At 43.4% G+C, this 23,514-nt stretch overlaps 1 protein-coding gene across 1 annotated transcript in view; it reads right to left on the bottom strand.

Annotated features, from left to right (window-relative positions):
- Nucleotides 1–19,311, bottom strand: part of MINDY4B (MINDY family member 4B) — a 36,837-nt gene extending 17,526 nt beyond the window's left edge. Inside the window, exons 1-8 of the mRNA XM_027061996.2 lie at nt 19,205–19,311; nt 18,948–18,975; nt 17,129–17,296; nt 9,123–9,242; nt 8,292–8,383; nt 5,357–5,522; nt 4,751–4,816; nt 355–425 (exon numbers count right to left, since the gene is read on the bottom strand). Of these exons, the coding sequence (XP_026917797.1) occupies nt 355–425; nt 4,751–4,816; nt 5,357–5,522; nt 8,292–8,383; nt 9,123–9,242; nt 17,129–17,296; nt 18,948–18,975; nt 19,205–19,311 (818 nt within the window). The remainder of the gene's footprint in view (nt 1–354; nt 426–4,750; nt 4,817–5,356; nt 5,523–8,291; nt 8,384–9,122; nt 9,243–17,128; nt 17,297–18,947; nt 18,976–19,204) is intronic.
- Between the last annotated feature and the right edge of the window lie 4,203 nt (nt 19,312–23,514).

Genomic DNA, 23,514 nt, shown 5'->3' with positions numbered 1-23,514 from the left:
GACAAAATAAATACCTGTGGGTACATTTTATTGTGCATATAAATAATAAAATACTTTTATTATGAAAGTTATACAAATAAATTTTGGTATTATCCGTCAATATTTATAACCACAAGTAGAAGGAAGCCACCACTGTACGAGAAAAGCAGATTCAAACCTTTCTGACGACATCCACCCACCCATTAATATGGCCAAACCGACTACAGAAAAGGATGAATCAACAGAAGAGCAGCCACTGGGAAAAACTACTCAGGTTTCCAACAGGGCATGAAAATATTTTGCGATGTAAGAGTACGCTGCGTATGTGATCACAGAGCTATAGGAAATACCTGTGCAAATGTTTGTTGAATTTACCTTTCAAATGTTCTGGAGAAGATCAGGCTGTAAAGAAACAAGATGACACCATGGCCTCCTTCCTCTTTGAACTGTTTGGGGGGGACAAAACAAAAGCATGTTTGCCTAAAAGCAATGCAGCTATGTATATCTCCAGGCATGAATTCAAGGATTTATAGCCCAAGATTTTTTTTTTTTTTTTTTTTTTTCCGGCTGATAGGACAGCTTCCCTAGGCCACCTTCACTCTCGAATGCATTTGTCTTCCTTGTTCAAGATCTGCCCTTGGTGCTGTCATTCTCTTGCTTTTCGACCTATTTTTCTTTCCTCCACTTCTATCACATGATTGTCTTCAAATCATGGCTAAGGTGTAGTGTATCTTTCCTCTCCATTTTTCCAGCATCCATCCCAGCCCAGACCCTTGGTGTGCTCTTGGCTGGCCCCCTTCCCAGCCTCTCCTTGGTTGGGACATCTCTCCCTCCTCATTGATTTCTAGAAATACCTTTGGACTTACACAGATCTAGGTTCAAAACCAGTTCTACCATTACTCCTAGTTTACTAACTTGTTTGAGTTTCAATCACCTCATCTGCAATTGCGGATAAATTACAGCTTTGTTGCAAAAGTTAAATGACAATAATGCACAGTACCTACCTTAGTTCTTGGAACATGCTAGAACCACAACAAAATTATTATCTGTCCCTCTTTAAGGTACTTCTCCCCTCTCTCTTTTCTTGGGAAGGCTATTTTTCTGCTCAAGAGTTTCCAAAGGTGCCCTGTGGTTTCCAGGATCAAATCCAAATTGCCCAACTAACATCCAGGTAGCAGGTCTTAGTTTTGTGTGAATATTCTGCCTGCTGAAAAGAAGCTCCTTGGCTGGCTTTCAAGGTTCCCAGGGTTAAAGCATCTCCTTTAAAGGCCTTGTATTGGGAAGGCTTCTGCTAAAATGCAGGTGCTTTCCCTTTTATGGATTAATCTGTCCCCATCACTCTCTGTGACCTGGCAGGGGCAGGACCCTCAGGCAGGAACAAATTCCAGTGCCACAGGCATCAGACAGGAACCCAAATGGGTGTGCTACAGTGTGTCAGAGAAATGAGGAGAGTGGGTCCAGAGGCACATTGGGGACCCTGGTGTATTCGTTTCCTGTTGCTGCCATAACAACATGAATTCTTTGTCTTCCACTTTTGGAGGTTTGAGGTCCCAACATGGATGCCACTTCATGAGCCTGATTCAAACTGCTGGCAGGCTTATGTTTCTTCTGCAGGCTTTGTGGGGAAGACTTTTCACTTCCTCTTCCAGCTTTTAGAAGCCATCCTTATTCTTGGCTCATGACCCCAAATTGTGACCCTACATGTGATCCCTCTTCTCTCTCTGCTTCCCTCATCACACCACTTTCTCTCTCCCATCATCCACTTTTCCTGACAAGACTCTTATTATTAATTGCCCCCCCCCACAGGAAAATTCAAGATAATCTCCCTATTTCAAGGTCTTTGACTTAATCACATCTTCAAAGTCCTTTTACCAGGTAGGAAGCATCATTCAGCCTATCACAACTTGTCCAATAGAAATCACTGCCCCCACGTCAGCTAACTGAGAACATGCCAGCATATAGGCCCAGTGCGGCCAGGTTTTCTGATTCTTTTGGGAAAAAGCTAAAAATCCAGGTTTTTATGTGGAATCTTCGGGTTGTTTTTGAAGAGTGGCTGGGTGAAATGTTTAAAAATACAACACTGGGTGGACTAATGCTGCAGATCACATATGATAGGTGTATCAGGGCTGCTGTAACAAGTTACCAGAAACTTGAATTGCTTGAAACAATAGAAATGTATTCTGTCACGGTTCTGGAGGGCAGATGTCTGAAATCAAGGTGTGGGAGCATGGCCGTGCTTTTCCTGAAGGCGGAAGGGAAGGAGTCTTTCTTGCATCTTCTAGCTTCTAGTGGCTGCTGGCAATCCTTGGAGTGCTTTGACTTGTAGGACACATCCCATCATGGAAGCTCTGCCTCCATGATCACATGGTGTTTTCCCCACATGACTGTGTCTGCGTCCAAGTGTCCTTTTTCTTGTAAAGGTACCAGTCACTGGATTGGGCCAACCCTAATCCAGCGTGACTTTTCCTTGACTTGATTACCTTTGCAAAGACCTCTTTTCCAAATAACATTATATGCACAGGCATGGGGACATATCTTTTGGGGGGATGAAATTCAACCCATAAACTTAGGTCTACTGTCCACGTGTAGCCCTCAGACCTCTGTCTTGAGATTTCTGTCTTAAGATGGGACACAGGAATGGGACCTCAAAATGGGTGCATTTTGAGAGTGAGTGGGGTTTGGTAAAGGTTCGGTGAAGCACATCATAATGTGCGGGCCCTGGTCAGGGGTGCCCTTGAGAGGAGTATCAAGTGCCCTTGATGGAACCTGCCATCAAGTGCCCCCGTCACTGAGGAAACGGTGCCAGCACTTCCTCAGAGTGGCTATGGCAATAGTCACCATGGGTCTGTTTGACCCGGGCAGCTCTCGCGTCAGGCTCACCCACACCGTACAGTCGATCTCTGCATAAGGCCTTTGTTACTTATTCCAGCTTGACTCTTAGCCTTTGATAGAACAAGCCTGTGTAGAGTTTCAGCTCTGATCCTCTGATTCTCAACTCCGGCGACACTAAGGAAACCCTTGCAGATGTGGGGACCTTCCTTTTGAATCAGACTGCCCCAGGTCTGAGTTGAGGAGATGGAAGACAGAAAGGAAAGGGTTTGCCTCTTTGTGCTGGAAGGCTCATTACTTACATGGTCCTCTCTATCTGTGTGACTCCATTCAATATCTGCCCACAACAGAGTCCCTAAGCAGGCTTCTAACTTAATATTTCATGGTAGGTCTTTAAAATCCATTATACAGGTTTATTGTAAATTTATATTATATATAATTTATATTAATTATACATTTATATTAAATATATAAATATATATTATAAAATAACCATAAATTTAGTACCGTAAATAATAGAAATTTTGAAACGAATGTAACACTGCATGTTAACTATACTGGAATTAAAACTTCATAAAAGTTTTTAAAAAAGCACAAAAAAGAATGCAAATTTATTATCTTACAGTTCTGGAGATCACAAGTCCAAAATGGCTCCTACTGAGCCCAAATGGAGCAGTCAGCAGGCCTACTAGAGGCTCTGTTTCCTTGCCTGTTATAGCTTCTAGTGGCCATGTCCCCCCTGTTTCCATCTTCAAAGCCAGCAGCAGCAGGCAACACTGTCCTCACATCGTACACTCTGACTTCCTCTTCTGTCTTCCTCTTAAGGACCCTTGTGACTACATTGGGCCCATCTGAGTAACCTGGAATACTCGCCCTATTTTTAAGTATTTTGTAACGCACCCAGAGTTGTTGAATCACTCTGTTGTGCACCTGAAATTAATATAACATTGTAGGCCACCTATACTTAAATCTCACAAATTTCGAAAATTAAAAAAAAAAAAAGTCAACTGAGTTAGCAACCTTAATTCCCCTTTGCTATAAAGCATAAAATTCACAGGTTCCACAAGGTAGGGTATGGACATCCTTGTGGGGCAGTTGGGGGTGGGGGGCTTTCCTCTGCCTACCACACAGACATATGAGATGGTGGGGGAGGTAGTCCTGGGGTGACTAGTTTAACCAAGAATATATGGCCAATGTGTGGCTGAGAACTCATGCCCAAGTTTTCTACCTCTATAGCCTTTGGAAGGAATGGAGCAGTGAAGTTCATGGACCCCATTTCCTCCTTCTATATAATCCACCGTTGTATGGCTTCATGGTTACCCTGCTAACTGTCTTCTTCTTTTACCCTGTAGGGTTCTAATTCTTTAGAAATCAGCTTTCATTCCTTTCTCTGCAAAGGCATCTTAAAAAAGCACCTTAGATATTCCACCGACACTGTCCCCACATGGGAGGTTGGGAAGAATTATTGCCAGGACGACATTGTGTGGAAGGTGCTGATAGAAGAGGTAAAACAGGGCCACCTTTTTCAGACTAGAAGTCATTTCCTTGGAGCCAATGTGAGTGGTCATTTTGGCAATTTAGACTAGGGCCTCAGTTGTCTAGCATTTTTGTGTTTTATCCATTAGATGAGGCAAGACTGCTTTGACGTATTCTCTTCCCACAAAAGAAATCTTGGCATATGCCCTCTATAGTATTATTCTCTGGGTTTGATTAGCCAAGGACAAAGAGGCAATTGTGAATGGCCTGTGTGTGATCTGGCCTCTTTTTAGGCTGTGGGGAGGGAGAGGCGGGCTTTTCTTTCTCTCATTCGGCCCTTTCTTAGCTCTCAAAATGACCTGGTTTTCTTAATAAGCATCATTAGAAGTACACTTTGTAAAAGAAAGAAGATTTCCTGTAAGATCGGTTCAACATAAAGGGATTATCTCAACACTTAAACACTTACACATTGTAAATGATCATAGATGAATTTCTCAGTGGCTTCTTTCTCTAAAAGTTCAAACAGCTGGAGCTATAAATCAAGAATAGAAGATAAAAATGAAAAGGAAGATGAAAGCTACATCTATAAGATGTCAACTTACTGTTATTTCCTCAAGGGAGCTTTTTGTTTCATTGCAAAATCACTTTGCTGAAACCTGACAGATTATCTTACACAAGGCCATGTGAAACATACATGGTGAAAGTGGATGGCTACCGGCCTCCCTTTTACAGTCCTTAGTTTTAAACCAATGTGATATCTTGAGCAGTAAAGCCATAAACATATTTTTTCTTTATAGGTAAAATTCAGCAATGTTGAAGACAGTGGATATGGAAATGCATTTTGTGATGATTTCAGGTCTGGGATATTCTTGATCCTGGTGCATTCTGGAAGGAAAAATTCACAGCAGGCACTTCCAACCCTGGGTTCTTACCTCTTTGGAAGATGCCTTTGGCCACATCTGACCCTTCTAGGAGCATCGATGGGGCTCCGCCTTCATTTCCATGTTGAGTCTAGAATACTCTCAGGTTTCATTGGCCCTTTATCTGGCAGGACGGGCAGGGGTGCACTCACCCTCTCGGTGAAATCATCGCCCGAGTAGTCAGGATTGGAGGTGACATAAGTGTGCTCAGTGACAAGACAGACGGTGGCCTTCTCAGCTGCTCCTGCCGCCCACAGGATGCCAGCCAGTGCCGCAGCCAGGGCCTGCTCTTGCTCCTGTTTGCTGACTGCACACAAACTGCAATATGGGAGGTTGGGTATGAAAACACTGGCATGGACAGTCACCTAGCTGAATGTGAGGTGCCTCCACTTTTAAGTCCCCTGCTGCATACCAGATGGGTCTCTTCGCTTCCTTCATCAACCCACCCCGTGAGACGGTCGCAGAGGGCCTTGTCTACACTCTGTCACTGGCAGTGGCATCCTCACAGCAGCGTACTATTTCTCTTGGTGATCTTAGCCAGTCCCACCCTGTGAGTTACCCCCTCCCCCCCGGAGTCCCCACCGCTGTCCTCTCGCCAAACTCCAGCAGAGACTGATCCAAACGTTTTAAGCCAGGAACACAGACCCTTTGCAAGTGCAGCCCCGTCCAGTGTTATCTCCCAGGTTTCCATTCTGCAAACCTGCTGCCCCGCATGGACCAGTCCCCTGAACGTATTTTCTGTATCACCCCTCCATGCCTTTTCTCATGCCCTTGTCTGCCTTTAATGTGCTCGCCGTGTCTGTGCTCCCCCATCATGTCTGTCCCACGCGGCACTGGAGGCCCGTTTCGTGTTGCCCATCCTGACTTGTATAGCAGGCACACTCACTGTCCCCAGCATTGCTCTAAGCACTTCATACCCGTCCCCTCATCTAATCCTCACAACAACCCTGTTAAGTAGATACTACTATTACTGCTGATTCAGAGGTGAAGAAAGAAAGAGGGGTTGAGGAATTGGTCCCCAGTTGTTCACCTTGAAAGTGGTAGAGTGGTGATTTTACACCAGGCAGGCTGGTTCCTGACTCCCTGCTCTGAAGCATTATACTCTCTGGAGCGATCCTGGGCTGTCAGGATTTCCCAGGGAATGGGAGCCAATCTTTATGCGGTAGACCTTTGCTCTGCTTGTTTTCTAAATATTTAACACTGACAACTGTTGTCCTGATGGAGAAACACGTGATGGGGTTTATTAACGGACTCAGCGATGATTTCTATAATCCCGCTACCTCCGTGGCAACACAGAAATGAGAAACAAGGAGTGCTCCATAGTCTAAAAGCCTAATTTGAGGAGGTGGATGGGAATAAAACAAAATGTTCTGAGAGTGAAGAAGAAGGAGACAGAACTTGGGACTGAGAAGGTTCTGGAAGGTTTCATGGAGCAGGTCAAAGCCAGTGCCCGGCTGAGGTGGGAAGTACAAAGGCCCCCACTTTGTTCTTTGAAAATGGGGCCACTGAGGCTTTAGAGCTCTCATGGGATCAGACTGAGGCTGGGTGTCACTGGAGACCACATTCTTCCTCAGCTTCTCCTTCCCTCTCCTTTTCCTTCACTCTTCCAGGTTTCTCCTGAGGCCCGAAGGGGAGCAAATCTTGCCAGCCCAAGATGCCACTTTGGCATGTGGACTATTTTAAACTGGTTATTTTTAAAAAATTACAGACTCAAGGGAAGGTCTGAAAACTCAATAGAAGTTGCCCTTTTGTAAAAGACGTTATAGGAGAAATCTCCGTTTGTAAGGGGATGTCCTCATGGGAAGAGGGGGATGGCTCTGAATCTCTAGAAACTCCTATCAGTGGAGAAGGCACAGACTTAATGTGCAAAACAACCCTATGCTTGTTCACTGCGCTTTCCCCTGTAATCTCCCATAACTGACTCCCCACCCCCAATATCTTCTTTTGTCTTTAGCTAAAGTTGGTATTTAACGTGATGCCTTTGGCTATTTGGGGGAATTACAGAGATTTCCTAGGTCTCTCCCATGTATACAAGAGGTATACATGTTATTTTTTTTTTTAATTTTTTAATGTTTATTTTTGAGAGAGAGAGAGAGAGAGAGAGAGAGAGAGAGACAGAGCATGAGTGGGGCAGGAGCAGAGTGAGAGGGAGACACAGAACCCAAAGGAGGGTCCAGGCTTTGAGCTGTCAGCACAGAGCCCAACGCGGGGCTCTAAGCCACGAACTGTGAGATCATGACCTGAGCCGAAGTCGGACACTTAAGCAACTGAACCACCTGGGCGCCCCGAGGTATACATGTTATTAAGCTCATGTTTGTTTTCCTCCTATTAATCTGTCTTCTGTAAAGTTAATTATTAGACTAGCCAAAGAAGCTAGAGGGGTAAAAAAAAAAATTTTTTTTTTTCTCTCCAACAGGGCCTTCCCTTCATAAATCACTTGCATAAAGAATTCTCATCTCTGGCTCTGCTTTTCAGGAAACTGGCAATTCATGACCTTAGAATAAATTATACATTTAGTTCCTGTTTTGAGTGATAACTTACCCTGCTGAGGGCAGATATATACCTTAACTTATTTATATTTTTTCTAATATCAAGCATAGAGCTTTGCCCATGATAGGGACTTGACTTCTAAGTAAAGTAATCTGAACAGATTTTCTTGAATAGGCAACTACCAAACACAGTACTTTGTTAGCCTAGTTAAATAGGAGAATTATCAGGGCTTTATCGGGGCTTTTAAAAATCACCCCTTTTGTTCCTCCTTGAAATTGTCAGTTTGGGGCTTCCCATCAAATATTTTCAAGTAAGCCCACCTGAGACCAGGGGCATCATTTTAGCTGACAGGAAGGTCTGCAGTGGAGCACTAAAACTGTCAACGTTATTCCTGCAACCAAACATCGAGAGTGACTCCAGGAAAGTCCTCCCCAATCACAAAATCCCATCCGTCTGGGAGAACCAGAGCCGTTTTCGTCTCGTGAGGCAAGTCTACTTCCTGAGGTCACCCAGGGGATTTTCCATAATGACCGTTTGGCACATAACAGTTCTTGTGACATGAGGAATGTGTCTAAGAAGTGCTTCTAGGCCTCTTACCTGTGAAAGTTACAGTCCTTTCCCTTCCTGGTAAACAACAAGTCTTTGATGATGAATCCTTGAACTGCCATCTGAATGCTTCGGGCACCTCCCTGAAACGGGGAAGATAAATAGTGAGGTCTGTGAGGCTGGGGGCAGGCTGTACAACCATAATGGAACCTCTTGGGGCCAATATGACAAAGAAGAACTCTGGGAAATGGATGTGACCTATTCTCTGCTGACCTGTCCCTCCTGGTATATACAGCATCCCCTTAGCTTAGTGAAGGGACACTGTACTCCATACGTGGGTTGTGGTCAGATGCCATGGCTGGGCCGGAATCTTCATTGACCAGCTTCAGTAGACCAGCACCTGGGGACATCTGTCCTCTTCCACCCTACCTTCGCTATGCTCCTGCTTCATAGCAAACTTTTGGATTTGTAGGATGTACAGAACTTGTTGGCTGGTCTTTGAAATCTCTGTGTGACTAGTAATTGATGACCTGAATTACTGAGATTTTAAACAAGCCAGAAAGGAGCTCCTGGATCTCCTCCTGCCTTCTAAATCCTCAGGGATACTTAGAACTTGGAGAGAAGAGCCAGGAAACCTCGAATTTGGGAGGGCAGGGTGTGCGACAGCAGGGAAGGAGTGTGAGACTTTGCTATAACCCTGACAGTAAATGGTAATTTTAAATAGTCTCATATCATTTAAGGCTAAATGTTAAATTATATTAAATATGCTTTGACAAATGACTGTAATGAAAACATACATTCATATGGATAAAGATGGAAGGAAACATGGCTAGGGAATATGGGATTAGGGTTTTTTAAAAAAAATTTTTTACTTACTATTACCTTTCCCACTTCCAAAGTGAAAGCCAGGTCAGAAAAAGGATCATGGAACCTGAAATAGGCCTTTTTCCAGTCATAGCTGAAGACATGGATAGTATTTCCAAAGAGGCTCTGCCGTAACTTCTGAGAAGAGGGGAAAGAAATGATTCAAACAAAGATGATTCTTCTTAGACACATTCTTCATCTAACAGCCTTAAGTAAGGTGGTGGGATTGTGGAGGTGGGCCTGTCCCCTCCCTACATCCTGGTTTACATTTTACCCTATTCCTCTATTTGTAATTGTAAAGTCTTGTGTGAAAGGTTCACACCAGGTTCCCTTAGACTATTGTATCCCGAAGGCTCAGTGTGTTAACCTTGTGCCCTGTTGTCCCCATTTGATTTTTTTCCCTTGTGTCTGTCTCCCCTTCCATCGCCAGCCATCTCTCCTTTATGCTTTGCAGTCCGGCCTGGGCCACTGCTCTGCCCCTCTGCCTCCTGTCACTGACGATCCATGTCATGGGCATCCGGGATACCCATCTGCAGCCATGACTCTGCAGTGCTCGCCTCCCCCAGCTTTGAGTCCTTCTCTCTTGCTCAAGGAAAGAGAAACACACAGGACTCTGTTTCTAGCTTGAGTACAATATTAATTTAAATGATACTAAACAGGGGCACCTGGGTGGCTCAGTCAGTTAGCTGTCCGACTTCGGCCCATGTCATGATCTCACAGTTCATGGGTTCAAGCCCTGCATCGGGCTCTGTGCTGATGGCTCAGAGCCTGCAGCCTGCTTCGGATTGTGTGTCTCCCTCTCTCTCTGCCCCTCCCCTGCTCACGCTCTGTCTCTCTCTCTCCTTAAAAAATAAACGTTAAAAAGATTTTTTTTTAAATGATACTAAACAATCATTCTCTGTCCTCTTGCCCCCCAATTTTTAAGGTTTTGCTGGGTATCCTATAGCACGTTGAGATTGGAGAGGGTCTTTTAAGGCTTCCCAGAAAAAACAAGCCTTTATAAATCAAATACGTGAAGAAAGGGGAATCCATCCACAATCAGGGGCATAGTAATTGCTTAGCGTGTGCTTGGTCCTACCTATGTGGGGTATAGATATGTAAAAAGTCTAATACCCCACAACTGTGTACGAGATAGAATGTGTGAAGTTCCAAAGGAAAAAGTACCTTGAGAGAACAGAGGGAGGAGAATTTCTGACTGAAGAGCTCAGGAATGCTTCATGGAAGAGATACACTTGAACTAGGCTGGCCAATGGCATCTAGCATTTATTGAGTGTTTTCTATGTACCACACACCGGTCTAAGTGCTTTACATTCATTATGTTAATTTAATTATTTGAGGTAGGTACTCTTATTATCCTCCTTCCACAGGGAAGTGCCCAGTGGTAGAAACTGCTGGAATTTGCATCCAAATTCCAACACTACTTCTCTGCCTCCCCAGCTTTAAGTATGCGGCATCCTTGGGGTGTCTGGGTGGCTCAGTTGGTTAAGTGTCTGAATTCTGCTCAGGTCATGATCTCACAGGCTCAAATCATGATTTCACAGTTTGTGAGTTCAAGCCCCGCGTCAGGCTCTGCTGTCAGCACAGAGCCCACTTCAGATCCTCTTTCTCCCCCCTCCCCCTCCCCTGCTCCCACACACTCTCTCTCTCTTTCTCTCTCTCTCTTACATAAACATTTAAAAACAAGTATGTGTCATCCTGTAATTGCTGTCCTTTTTGTGGGCCAATCATTATTTAATTAATATTTTTCATTAGCTTGAGCTACTCTTTTATAAATTAAAAAATGCTTATTTAATAGGGACACTTCTTGTCACATCTTTAAGTGGGAATCAAAATCACTTATTTAAAAAAAATAAATCACCATATTTAAAAAAAATAATGGAAATAAAACAATGTTATTGACTTATGCTAGAAACTATCGCCTATGAAAGCTTTGCCTGAGCTCACATTCTATTTAATTAAGAAAGGAAGTAGGAAGTGTTAAGGAGGTGTGAACGTGTGCACCACTTACAGAGTCTTTCTTCAGGGCCTGCATGAAGAAGGGCTCAGTGAAGAAGGTGACTCAGTCTATTTAATGTCACTTAATAACGTATCCCTAAAAGCAGCCATGCTCTAGCAGAGGCACACTCTGGGACAGACCACATAATGACCTATTTCCTATAATGGAGGGGAGGCTGGACAGAGAAGACCTGCAAACACACAGACACACACACACACACACACGCACACGCACACGCACACGCATACGCATGCACGCACACACACAGAGAGCACCCAGAGTGTCCAAGGACAGGGAGTGGTTCAAAGGAACGAGGAGTCTTTGTGGCAAAAAGGAACGATCAGCCCAATTTATCCAGAGCCTAATGGTTTCTAATAAGGACAGATGCAGGAGAGTGAGCATCTGGAAAGTTCTCCCCTTGTCAGACCAGGGTCTGGTTCCGTGGCTGGAGTTTATTTCCTGGCCACCTCTGCTCCCCCCTTGAAAGAAAAGATTGTCTCTACAAAGAAAGAGAGGCAGGTGCATTTCAGTGTGAGCCCAGAAGTGTACTTGAAGACAAATGATTTGTCCGGTGGCTCAGGGCAACAGCAAGAGAAGGAGAGGGAGTAGAAAGGCATAGAGTCGGCTCCCGGAAGATACAGACTCGATGTGTATCATGGCCAATGAGCCACCAACCCAGGCCATCCCCAGCAGAGGACTGAAAATGACATCAAGGCTGCACAGCACAGAAGAAAGACCGAGCCCTCCCCACTCCTGTGTTGAGAAGCCCAGTTCTGCTCCTCACTGACCGCATGAACTTGGACTGATTGCCCATCCTCTGTAAGATTTTATTTGCTTATCCTGAAATGGGGTCAACCCTTGCTCGGCCCACATCACGGCTATTATTGAATGGGAAGACATATGGAAAAGGGCTTTGGGAACCGTTAAGTGCTGATTAAATGCAAGGTGTTCTCCCTTTATGAACACACAACCTGTCTGCCCTGGAATGCTGTAGGGAACAGAGCCCCACCACAGATGAAAAAAGACCAGGGCCTGGCAGGAGGGGAAGCCGTGTATAAATGTGAGAGATTAAAACTGTTGAGACTAAGAAGGCTTAGAATTCAAATTCAATGAAAACAACTCTGCCAGCCAAACCAAGCTCCTGTTTTGGTTGCTGGATGTCACTTCCAACTTAGGGAGTGTCACCATCCAGATGCACCTGTGTCCGACTTAGAACAGAGAGGCGGCAGGCCTCTCAGGCCAGACCCACTGGCCAGTGTGACAATAAAGGTGACTCATCTTACCTATGTAACGTTTACTTTCATATCAAATATAATTTCTAACGAGATTAGCCTGGCTTATATTCAGTAATATGCATATGTCATTGTGCCGCCTGGCAACTGGACACAAATGGTAAATGGTCCTAATAAATGACTGAAATGATCATTATTATTTAACACAAGCACGGTTTATGGTTTTTCTCTTTTCACTTTGTTAGTTTTCCAGGATTTGTAATGAATAACTCTTTCCTGATTGCTATGATGATGATAATGATGATCATTATCTCGCATGCCCACACACACACACACACACACACTCATGCACTCACACACACACATGCACATGCTCACTCACACACACGCACGCACACATACACACGCACACTCACACACACATACACCCCCGAAGACAGAGGTCCTGGATCATTCTTCCTGATGTGTTTAATTTCCTTGCCTTGACTGCCTTTTTTCTGGTCCCTGGGCTTAGATTTTCCCTGTGACAACCTTGCCCATCCTGTCCTCTCCCACCTCTGCACCTGTCCGCACCCCCAACCTGAGATAGAATAATTTTCTGAAGCTTCTTCTCTACATCATTTCTTTCCTTAGAAATTACTGGCTCATCATGGAATCAGACTTTCGAGTTAGCAAAACCTGAGAAACGTTTCTCTCCTAGCCTGTCAAATAGAGTGGTTAGATTCTTGGCTTGATCATGTTCACCATGGATTCCTCAGCATCTGGTACAGTGCCGGGTGCACAACAGGCTGGCCAGAAGTAGTTGCTGATTTTTAAAACAATCTAATTCAGCCCTTTCATTTTACAATGAAAAGCTTTGGGACACAGAGCGGTTACGTGTATGTAAATGGCAGCTCCAGCACCCAAATGCAAGCCTTTCGACTTGTATGGTAAGAGTCCCAGCAGGAAACAGATGGCACACTCAAGTCAGGATAATTAACTTGAGGAAAGTTTAAAACAGGGACTATTTACAAAGATATGGACTGCATGTGGGGAAACCACAGTGGCCAGCGCAGGGTCCCACAGCTAGCAACAGTATCTCCCGTAGACCTGGAGGGGCTAGGAGGGAGGAGGGGGGACCTGAAGCAGAAAGGACAGAGTCCTAGGGAAAGAGCTTCCAGAAGAGGAGAGGGATTCTGCCAGCTGTGCACAGCCTGTCTTCTTTCCCTTTCCTCCCTCCAGGCCCCCTCCAAGGCTCCCATTGTTCAAACTCAATAGGAAGTCGGAGGAGGAGGGAGAGCCCCGGTGATGGAGTCCCTACAGGTCAGTCTTGGCAGAAAGCAGGTTGGGGAAGGGTGGAGTGCCTCTGAAGGAGCACCTGGATGATACCCATTGCCCTGCACTGAGATGTGGCTCTAGGGGATTGTCCAGAGCGGTGAATTAATTAAGCAAACATCTCCTGAGGTCTGACTGTTGGCCAGGCCTTCGGCTGGGGCACCAGGCTGTGCTTTCGGCTTCCAAAAAGCCACCCCACTACCTATCATCCTCCATTGGAGCTTCATTCCTCTGGGGCTCCGCCAGAATATTTTGATCTCCCGGCATTGCATTGTTTAATACCATCCTGCTGGCTGGTATTGCAAAGACACCAGGGGTTTGTTTATTGACTGCGGATAAAAGAGGCTAAGGGATTGTGTTCCAGGCTGGGTTCTGGAGAAGGGCCTGGTTGGGCAGGAGGGTGGGAAACTGCCCTGGAGGGAAGGCAGGCAGTTTGGGGTAAGGGCGGGGAGGTGCTGGGGGGAAGAGCAGAGGGGAGGAGGATGCTTACCTTCTCCACAACCTTACCTGGGCCGGGAGCCTTGGCCGGCATTCGCTCATGGTAAGATGTTAGGTTGGGGGAAGGCAGAAGGCTGCAGTGTCAGAAATGGGGCAACAAAGGGTGAGAAATAAAAGAGCTGGGGAGGGAGAAGGTTCATAGGGTGCTCCACCCACCCCCTCCTTTCTCAGCAGAATCCCAGCAAGGAGTGAGTGTGCTCAAGTCAGGAAATCCCATGCATCCCTACCCTCAACAGGGAGGGAAAGAATGGCAGAATGACAACAAAAGGCATTCTCAAGTGAGTATTAGGATTCAGTAGCTCTGATAATTTGCCAGGCAGCTGCACGGCTGAAACATCCTCGATTAGAATTGGTCAGGCTTCCAAATCGCCCCCCTGGAATCCACGTGTTCAGAATCCCAAGGCTCAGCATCTCGAAATCCCAGGGTGTGTTTAATTAATGCTACTGCTATTTAAAGGACACACTATCATCTGGCCCACATAATGGGAATAAATTCAAATTTTTTTTTTTTTTTTTTAAGAAGAAAATCGATTATCTCCACTTCTGGGACTTCCTTAACACTCCATCGACTCGGGTTCAGGCTACAGTGGTCTGATTCTTTTGTCCCCCAGGCTCTTCCAGAGGGAGAGAATTACCTTGGAAAAGTTATGGGGGAGGTCTGCAATCACACCACGTTTGTGTTGGTAGAGAAGTCTCAGACCGAGACTCTCTTGCTTCCACAGTATAAAGAGAAACCAGAAGATTTTGGAAACATCTGCGAATGTTTTTTTTTTTTTTCCTGTTTTTAAAATTTCTATGTGAGTTTTTAAAAATAGATTGCACATTCACATGGTTCAAAATCCAGAGAGTACAAAAAGGTATGCTGAGGGAAAACTCCCTCCCACCGTGTCTCCTGCCCTACTCTTTCCTGGCACTGTTACATTATCTGAAGCCTTCTAGAATTTCTGTAAGCCTATATGGACAAATGCCAATATGCCATCATAGTTTTGTCTTGTATTCATAGACAAGGTGGCCTACTGTCCCACTGTGTATAAATTCTAAAATGACCGTAGAAATTCATTACAGAGCCAGTAATACATTTTTATTAAAGATTGTTTGTTAAAAACATTATCTCATCCATTAAAATACAGGTAGTCACTCTAACGTCTGGTGCTACAGTCCACTCTAGGCAGAATCACCACTGAGGAGGGAGACTCTAACAGGATTACGTATTCATTACCTGTCTTCATCCCCTGAAATGTGAGCCATTCACTAGATACATGAGACACAAGTTAAGGCCCTATCCAGGGGCTGTGAGGCCAATGACCCGGTGCAGCATCTCATGAGAGGCCTGCTGACCTATCTTCCTGTGACATCTGGCATTTGAGCAAAAGAGGGAAGGTGGATTGAGGCAGAGAGATTTGTGATGAGAAAGAACAGTGGGCCCCTAAGTACATTTATACTGCAAATATGACAGGAAAGAAAGTCGCCCTATGAAGCCTGTGAGGAAATGCATGATAAAAAAGAACGCGGGACCCTGTATTGGATGATGTCCCATCTGAGGACCTTAAGGGAAGGCTATATTCGGCGTTGGAAACACTACAGCCAGAGCCAACTTAAAAAGCAGACGGAGGGGCGCCTGGGTGGCTCGGTCGGTTGAGCATCCGACTTCGGCTCAGGTCATGATCTCGCGGTCTGTGAGTTCGAGCCCCGCATCGGGTTCTGTGCTGACAGCTGAGTCTGGAGGCTGCTTCGGATCCTGTGTCTCCCTCTCTCTTTCTGCCCCTCCCCCGCTCATGCTCTGTCTCTCTGTCAAAAATAAATAAACATTAAAAAAAAAAAAAAAAAGAAAGAAAGCAGACGGAGACCGTGTGGTTTCCCCAGAAGGGGTTCCAGTCCCCACTCATCCCTCTCAGGGACCCTGTGTGCAGTGCACAGACTGTGGAACTGGATGTACAGGATGGGCCTAACTGTAGGACAAGTGTTGTTGGTCCTCGCCCATGTGACCAAGCTAGTCTTCGGTGGTTTCTGCAGGGTTGCCCTGGTGTAGGGTGGCATGTCCTCAGGAAGGAAGTGCTTCTTCCAATTCTTGTTCTTAGGGTCCCCAGGAAAAGTCTCTGCCTGAGGCTCCAGAATGTAGTGTGGAGTTTGAAGGGACGGTAAATGTGGGAAAACGGTCCTGAAAAGCCGTGAGTTTCACTATGATTGCAAGAATTATCTTGGGTGCAATCTAACTGAAGGAATCTCTCACCCTAGCTGGTACTTTTCCCCTGGCTTGATACATGCCTTAGCTTCCCCAGTGCCCAATCGCACCTCTTTGACCTTGACAGCTGGGCCTTCGGACATTTGCCAAGGCATTGCCTCCAGCCTTGTCCTGTTTGATCCAATGAGATGCTGCTAGTTTGCCTCCTAGCTGGGTCTGTGCCTCGGCTGGTGGGGGTCTTTGCTCCGACTCATCAGGTTTGGAACTAAGCAAATGGTCCCTGGGATCGGTAGCTTCCAGATCCTTAGGTTCTTTTCAAACCTGGATGTTATTCGGCAGCCCCAGAAAACATTTCTTTCCTGAGATCAGCTCCTTGCCCAGGCCCAGGCCCAGCACAGGGCTTCACCTCCCTCCCTCCTGCCCATGCACAGACAGGGTCCTGCCTTACACAGCTGCATGGCTTTATGCATGGTTGTTTATACCACTCGTCACCTGCCCTACCCCACACTATAGCGTGGCTTATTTGAAATTAACTCCCTCACTACCTCAAATTTAATTGTCACAAAAAGGAAGTGAATAGAGAGACTCTCAGAGTTGGGGAGGAAAAGACTGTAACATCACCAGTGTCCTTGAAAAACACCATAAATAAGTCATTTTAATTATAGTCTCCCTTTGCCAATAACAACCGTGTGTAGTCTTATCTTCAATAATACTGTCACATGACAGGAGATAAGATTCCCCAGCCTTGTTGTTGGGGGAAGATTACGTTTCCTTTCATGTTTAATTGACAAGCTATACTTACCGTGGCCATTGCCAGGGAGATAGGAGAGCCGGCTGATTTTGAAGAGATGATAGAGGGTTTGGGGATAGAACAAAGGCTACTGGATGGCAAATGTCCTTGTCCCCTGGGCTGAGGTATCCCTGTTGCATTTTCAGTTTCATCAGCTGATACGTGGTTGCCGTCGTGATTCTGTATAAAATGCCACCACCAAAAAACAAAGCAAACAGAGCTGGTGACGACCTGTTTTCCCTCTCTTCTCTCTTTTTCTCTGAAAAATCAGTGTTCAGAAAATATTGTGTCCCTTTGAAAGACATCTGAAAATGGTGATAAATAGCAATAAAAGAGGAAAGAAAATCCCAGCGTCTGTGTCAAAGGGGTTTCTCACAAGTTTTATGTGGCTGGGAGAGGTTAAATGTAACTATGGAAACATAATTAATGCTATCAAGACCTTGACTTGAAATTATGTTTAGAGAAAAATGTAAATGTCACTGTCTCTTATTTCGAGAAGACAACATTTTATAAACATTGAATCTTTCCAGTCTATACGCGATGTTTCTCATTGTGTGTTTAACTGGCCGATAAAGGAAGTCAGGCTACCTCCTGTTAATTCTCTCAGATTCCTGCTCCCTAAGAAGTGAGTATAATCTTTTTTTTTTTTTCTTGAAAAAAATCCATCCCCTCCCTTTAAGGAAAAAAAAAATCTACTTTTTCTTTTCTTGACTGATTCTTATGGCATTTAAATATGTTAGAATCAACCCTTCTTCCAGTTTACTTAACTTCTATACTAATGTCATGAAACAAATCTGCCCTGTTGGTAGCTAAAACATGAAGGAAACTTCCTTCTTAGTTTTCTGGATTCCTGGAGGCAAAGATGCTCTCTTATCTCAGAAACACAGCATCCCAATGGCAGACTACTATTGGGATATGATGCATTTTGTAAATCAAACAGAAAATCTTTACATTTGTGGCAATGGGTTTCCCTCACCCTGTATAAAGCGTAACTTGACATTTATAAATTTTTTTCCCTTCAAAGATTGTTTTATCTTTTGAATATTCTATTCTCCCAAATGGTAGCTATTTCCATTTAATGCTTCCAGGACTAAAATGGAAGCATTATCTCCCTGATTCTAATTTAGACTATGGTTAAGAAAGTTTTAGCACAAATAAGGCTTTTGATTACAGGTCACTTGTAGGAAGATGCTTTAGCGTTACCGTTAAAATATTAACAATTCAGTTGTTTGATCATATCATATATTAGTGATGCGAAAATCACCCTAATATTTTGTGCCGTGTTTGTTCACAGACTGAATTAATATCTGAAATACCAAGTTCATTACCTTCTAACCTTTTCAGGTTACACGAGATATCTTTCATCTTATAATGTATAACAGATTTTAAAATACCTTGTAACACCTGAATTCCGTCACCTTTCCCTTATTTGAAAATGATGAAGGAAAACAGTTTTTCAGAAGTGGAATAAAGATGATGGCTACTTTCAAATCACTTTTCTTCGCGAACACTGAAGCATTTGGCTATCAGAACCTAGTGTTATTTCACAAGTTTAAGAACTCTAGATTCTAATATTACTTTTTTCTAAAATAATAACCATATGGTGCTCTTAGTGATGAAAAGTACTCTTAAAAGTAGGAAGGGATTTTCATGAAAAAAGAAAGCATGAGAAAAGATTTCAAAGGGCTTTCTAGTTTTATGTGTTCACACATTAAATGCTGGGTGCCTGAGTGACATTCTGTGAGTAAAATAAATGCAGATTATGCTGTTAATGTGATTGTTTGAAGAAGCAACGAGAGGAAAACACACTGGCTTTGAGAAAAGTAATTACCTGAGGAGTTGCATTATTGGTTCCCAACCTGTAAATGAAAGAGAAAACATCAAGGAAATTACTCACTCTTACTCAACCCACAAACCTCCTCAAACCCAACCTTGCTAGGGCAGCGTCTCTCTTCATATACCCGAAGCATCTTAAATGTAAACCCATAATGGAGACTTCTCGTGTAGCACAACATAAAAGCTGATTGCTTGCTTACACACCAGAAATCCCTCTGGTTCTAGAGAAACGAGGAAACAAGAACATCTTACCCGCGATAACTAAAGATCTCCCGCCATTTGTCAAGAAATGAAATTTTCCTAGTTATCTCCTCTAAATCCAGCTCCCGGGAGCTTTGTTCCTGGTCCGAGACTTGCATAGTCCCTTGGGTAATGCGGGGAACTGAAGAAGGGAGTTGTTTCCTTGGGAGAGAGAGGTCTGGCAGAGGGGACGAAAGACGCTGGCTCTGCGGACGGCGAGCTGAAAAGCTCTGCCTCTTCGGACCATCGAGGTCACACCACACGGATGCTGCTCTGGGCTCTCTGTAAGCCCCTGCCATCAGATCACGATTAAACTTTCATTCGAGGTGGAATACTTTATGTATTGTTCTCTGTACAGATGCTATGAACGTTTAACCTGAGACACACGCTTATAAACCAAAGGATTGCAATTACTTTTTCTGTATCAAAGCAATTGGGATAATTTAGTTGATGAAGGATACCATCCTGGTGAAATGTGATAGTACTTTGTGCTGTCGTGCTTCTGTGGAAGTGTTTGTGGTACAGAAATACTTAGCCAAGGGCTGGGTAAGAGCCGTTCTGCTGATTATCTAAAAACCATATTAACTACTGTTGGATAATATGCAGGCCAAGGAAGAAACTGTCCAACAGATGTTTGGCATAGGGTTTAGTACGCAGAAGTCTTGCACACAGTTTGAAAAAGGGCCGGTTTGCTTCGTTGCAGGGACAAGTCTAAAATTATGTCACGTGCTATTGGCTGTATGAAATGTAGCTGCAATAAACCGGCATAATAGAGAATATCCATTGTTGTGATGGTGAATCTTATGTGTCATCTTGTTGGGCTACGGAAGCCAGCCTAACACCAATCTGGTCCAACACCAATCTAGATGTTGCTGTGAAGTTATTTTTTTTTTTTTTTCGATGTGATTAACATTTACATGGTAGATTTTGAGTCAAGTGGATTATCCTTCAAAATGTGGTTGAACCTCAACCAATCAGCTGGAAGGCCTGAAGAGAAAAGACTGTGAGGTCTCCGGAGGAAGAAGGAATTCTGCCTCTAAAAAGCCTTCAGACTCAAGACTGAGGCATCAGCTCTTCTCTGGGTCTCCATCCTGCTGGCCTGCCTTGCACATTTTAGACTTGCCAGTCTTTTGTGAGCCAATTCCCTAAAAGGAAGGTCTCTCCTCTCTCTCTCTCTCTCTCTCTCTCTCGAACCCTGAGTAATAGTGTTTATCAAAAACAAACACTGGTTACCAGTAAAAGTGTTTTTGGCTCCTCTGATTTGGTTGAATATGAAAATTGAATCTCAGGAGGTCATTTTTCTCTCTGAACATTTCTGACCATGAGTTTTGTAAAATCCCGAGAATGTGAAGAGGTCAAGGCAAAGAGGCTATTTGGATTTATTATGATTTGAGTAGTCAGGGCTGAGGGGATATATATTATATATATATATTTTGCAATATTTTATATATATATATATATACATATATATGTATATATATTTATATACATATATATGTATATATATATAAAATATTGCTGTATATGTATGTGTATGTATGTATATGTATATTTATATACATATATGTATATATATATAAAATATTGCTATATATGTATGTGTATGTATATATATATATATATATATATATATATATATATATATATAATATTGCAAAGACCTTGAAACATAGCAAGTCACTAATGAAACCAGAGGTGGATTTAGGTGTCCACTGTTTTGCTTCGCTTTGGAAGTCTCTGCCTCTGGTTTCTTTAACTTTTGGTGGTTGTTTAACCATTTCATATTCCCAAGTCCCATAAGCTTCCATCGGATTTCGTATTTTTATTGTAAACGTAAGAGGCATAAATAATTCCTTTCTTATTTCCCTTCTCTAGCCATAAATGCTTTTTTTTTAAGCCTTACTGTTCCCTTCTTTATAATTTTATAGTTTTAGTGGTAGCATCAGTATTTAATATTTATTAGGCACTCCCAGTATAGAAAAAAAAAAAGAAATTATGTGATCCTTGCTCTCAAATAACGATGAGAAGTGTCTTGGAATTTTTTATTTAGAAAGTCACATTAAAAAGTAAATTCTGGATCTGCCATTTAAATTGTTTAATAACCCCAAACCAAGAAAGGAGAGTAGCTACCTTTTTCTTAAGAATCATTATTAAATCTGTGTATTTTTGTCTGTGGCTATGTCCTACTTTACAGAAAATTATGTTGGTGAATAGACAGCTTACCAATAAACTGTTCTGTTGGGTTTCATAAACATATATTGGGTATTTCCTATGTGCCAGGCACTTGGAAAGGCCAAGGTAAATAACATGAGGTTCCTGCTCTCTCCAGTGGTGGAAACAGACACATTGAGAGAGGAAAATGCTGTGAGAACAGAGGCTCAGCGGGCAGTATGTTCACAGGAGATGGACAAGACAGTGGAGTGGTTACGAGCATGGCCTCTGGGCCCCAACTGCTTAGTTTTGAGTCATGGTTTCACCTCTTGCTATCTGTATGGCTTTAGACAAGTTATTTAACTTTGCTGTACCTCAGTTTATTCATCTGTGAAGTCAGGATACTTTCATATCTTTACCATATTAAGACTTCTAATCTATGAAAATAGTATACTACTCCACTTATTTAGACCTTATTTCTCTTCCCATTGTTTAATTCCCAAAAGTGGAATGCCTGAATCTAATGCTATGATCATTTGATTGATTGATTGATTGATTGATTTATAAGTTTATTTATTTTTTTTGAGAGAGAGAGAAAGCATGCGTGCATGAACAGGGGAGTGGCAGAGAGAGAGAGAGAGAGAGAGAGAGAGAGAGAGAGAGGGAGAGAGAGAGAGAGAGAGAGAGAGAGAGAGAATCCGAGAGAGAGAGAATCCCAAGCAGGCTCTGTGCTACAGAGGCTTGACATGAGGCTTGATCCCATGAAACATGAGGTCATGACAAGAGCTGAAATCAAGAGTCAGACACTTAACCCACTGAGCCACTTGGGCACCCCAAATGGCATGGTCATTTTAAAGACTTTAGCTACATATTCCAACTTTCATTGTTGTTTGTAAGCGTCCCTTGCTCAACCTGTCTTATTCCTTTAATTCTCAAGTTGGAATTCATGGTTCTACTCTTTTTAATAAAGAAAGTGCTGCCTTTACTTCCTTACCATTCTCTTCATTTTCAGTTGGATACTGATTAGGGCTCTATGGCTAGAAAGGGCTGGCCTCTGGAATATACCAAGAGTCAAGAATGTGATTCAACCACATCCAGAGGAAGCCACCACTCTCTTGGGCATTGTATCAAGACTTAGAGCAGGAGGCCTGGGTGTAAGAAATGAAGTACAAAGAAAAAATGGGACTGGGGGATCCTGGGCCAGGCTGGAGGGACAGGGCAGGGGAGGGGTACAGAAATATGTGGAATCTGGGATTGTCCTTTTCTACAGTCTTATGCCTTTGTCCCTACCTCATGGCATGTGAAATCACCCAAAACTCCTGTTCCAAGACTTTCCCCACTGCAGCAAAGGATTGGGGCTGAATACGGAGTCTCAGGCAGCAAGAGGTCTGCAGCAGCAAAAGGAAGGAGTAAGAGCAAATCAAGGATAGTTGGGCAGAAGGAGGGTTTTGCAGCCATGTGGTGGGGGCAGTGGGTGATGGTGGAGGGTCCAAAATCACTCATCTGTGAAGGAAGTATACTACATAAATGCAGAAACCTGTGGTCTGAATCCATTTGTATTCTTTGTGGATAATTAAAAAAAATAATACCAATGATTTCATGAGAGAGGCTAGTATCTCTTCCAAACACAGACATCAGTATGTAAAAATTTAGTGTTATTAACATTTGCTGTAGTTTCCCAGAAAGCTATGACTGATCAATCAGCCTTATAGTCAAATTTGAAAATGCTGGGCTTGCAAAGGTTTTGACTAGCTGGCAAAATTATTCCCAGACTTTCTTCTTGCTGTTTTCTTATGATGATTCATAGACAGAAATCTGGAAATAAACTTTTAGAACCTTTTGATTTTTTTTTAAAGCAAAATCTCTTAGTGTTTAATTAACCTTACCCCTGAAAAGCTCTTCCTTAGGATTAAGTTAAATCCTTTATGCTTTAATTATCATTCATTCTCTTTAGTTCTACTTTCTGTGAAGATGGAAATTTCCTGATTACATTCCTTCCTAAAAGAACTCTGCCAATCCATAGAAACTAGAAGATGGCTGATACATTCTCTTTTTGTTCTTCGGTGGTGTAGTGAGGAGAAGAGGGTGTCAGGCTCAGGGTCAAGTTCCAAGGCCTCCCCCATGACTTCATAACTTTGGAAAAGTTAGTCAGTCTCTCTGAGCTTCATGTG

This window comes from Acinonyx jubatus, chromosome C2 (genome assembly GCF_027475565.1).
Source record: "Acinonyx jubatus isolate Ajub_Pintada_27869175 chromosome C2, VMU_Ajub_asm_v1.0, whole genome shotgun sequence".
Classification (NCBI taxonomy): Eukaryota; Metazoa; Chordata; class Mammalia; order Carnivora; family Felidae; genus Acinonyx; species Acinonyx jubatus.
This window is presented reverse-complemented; position numbering and strand designations above follow the sequence as displayed.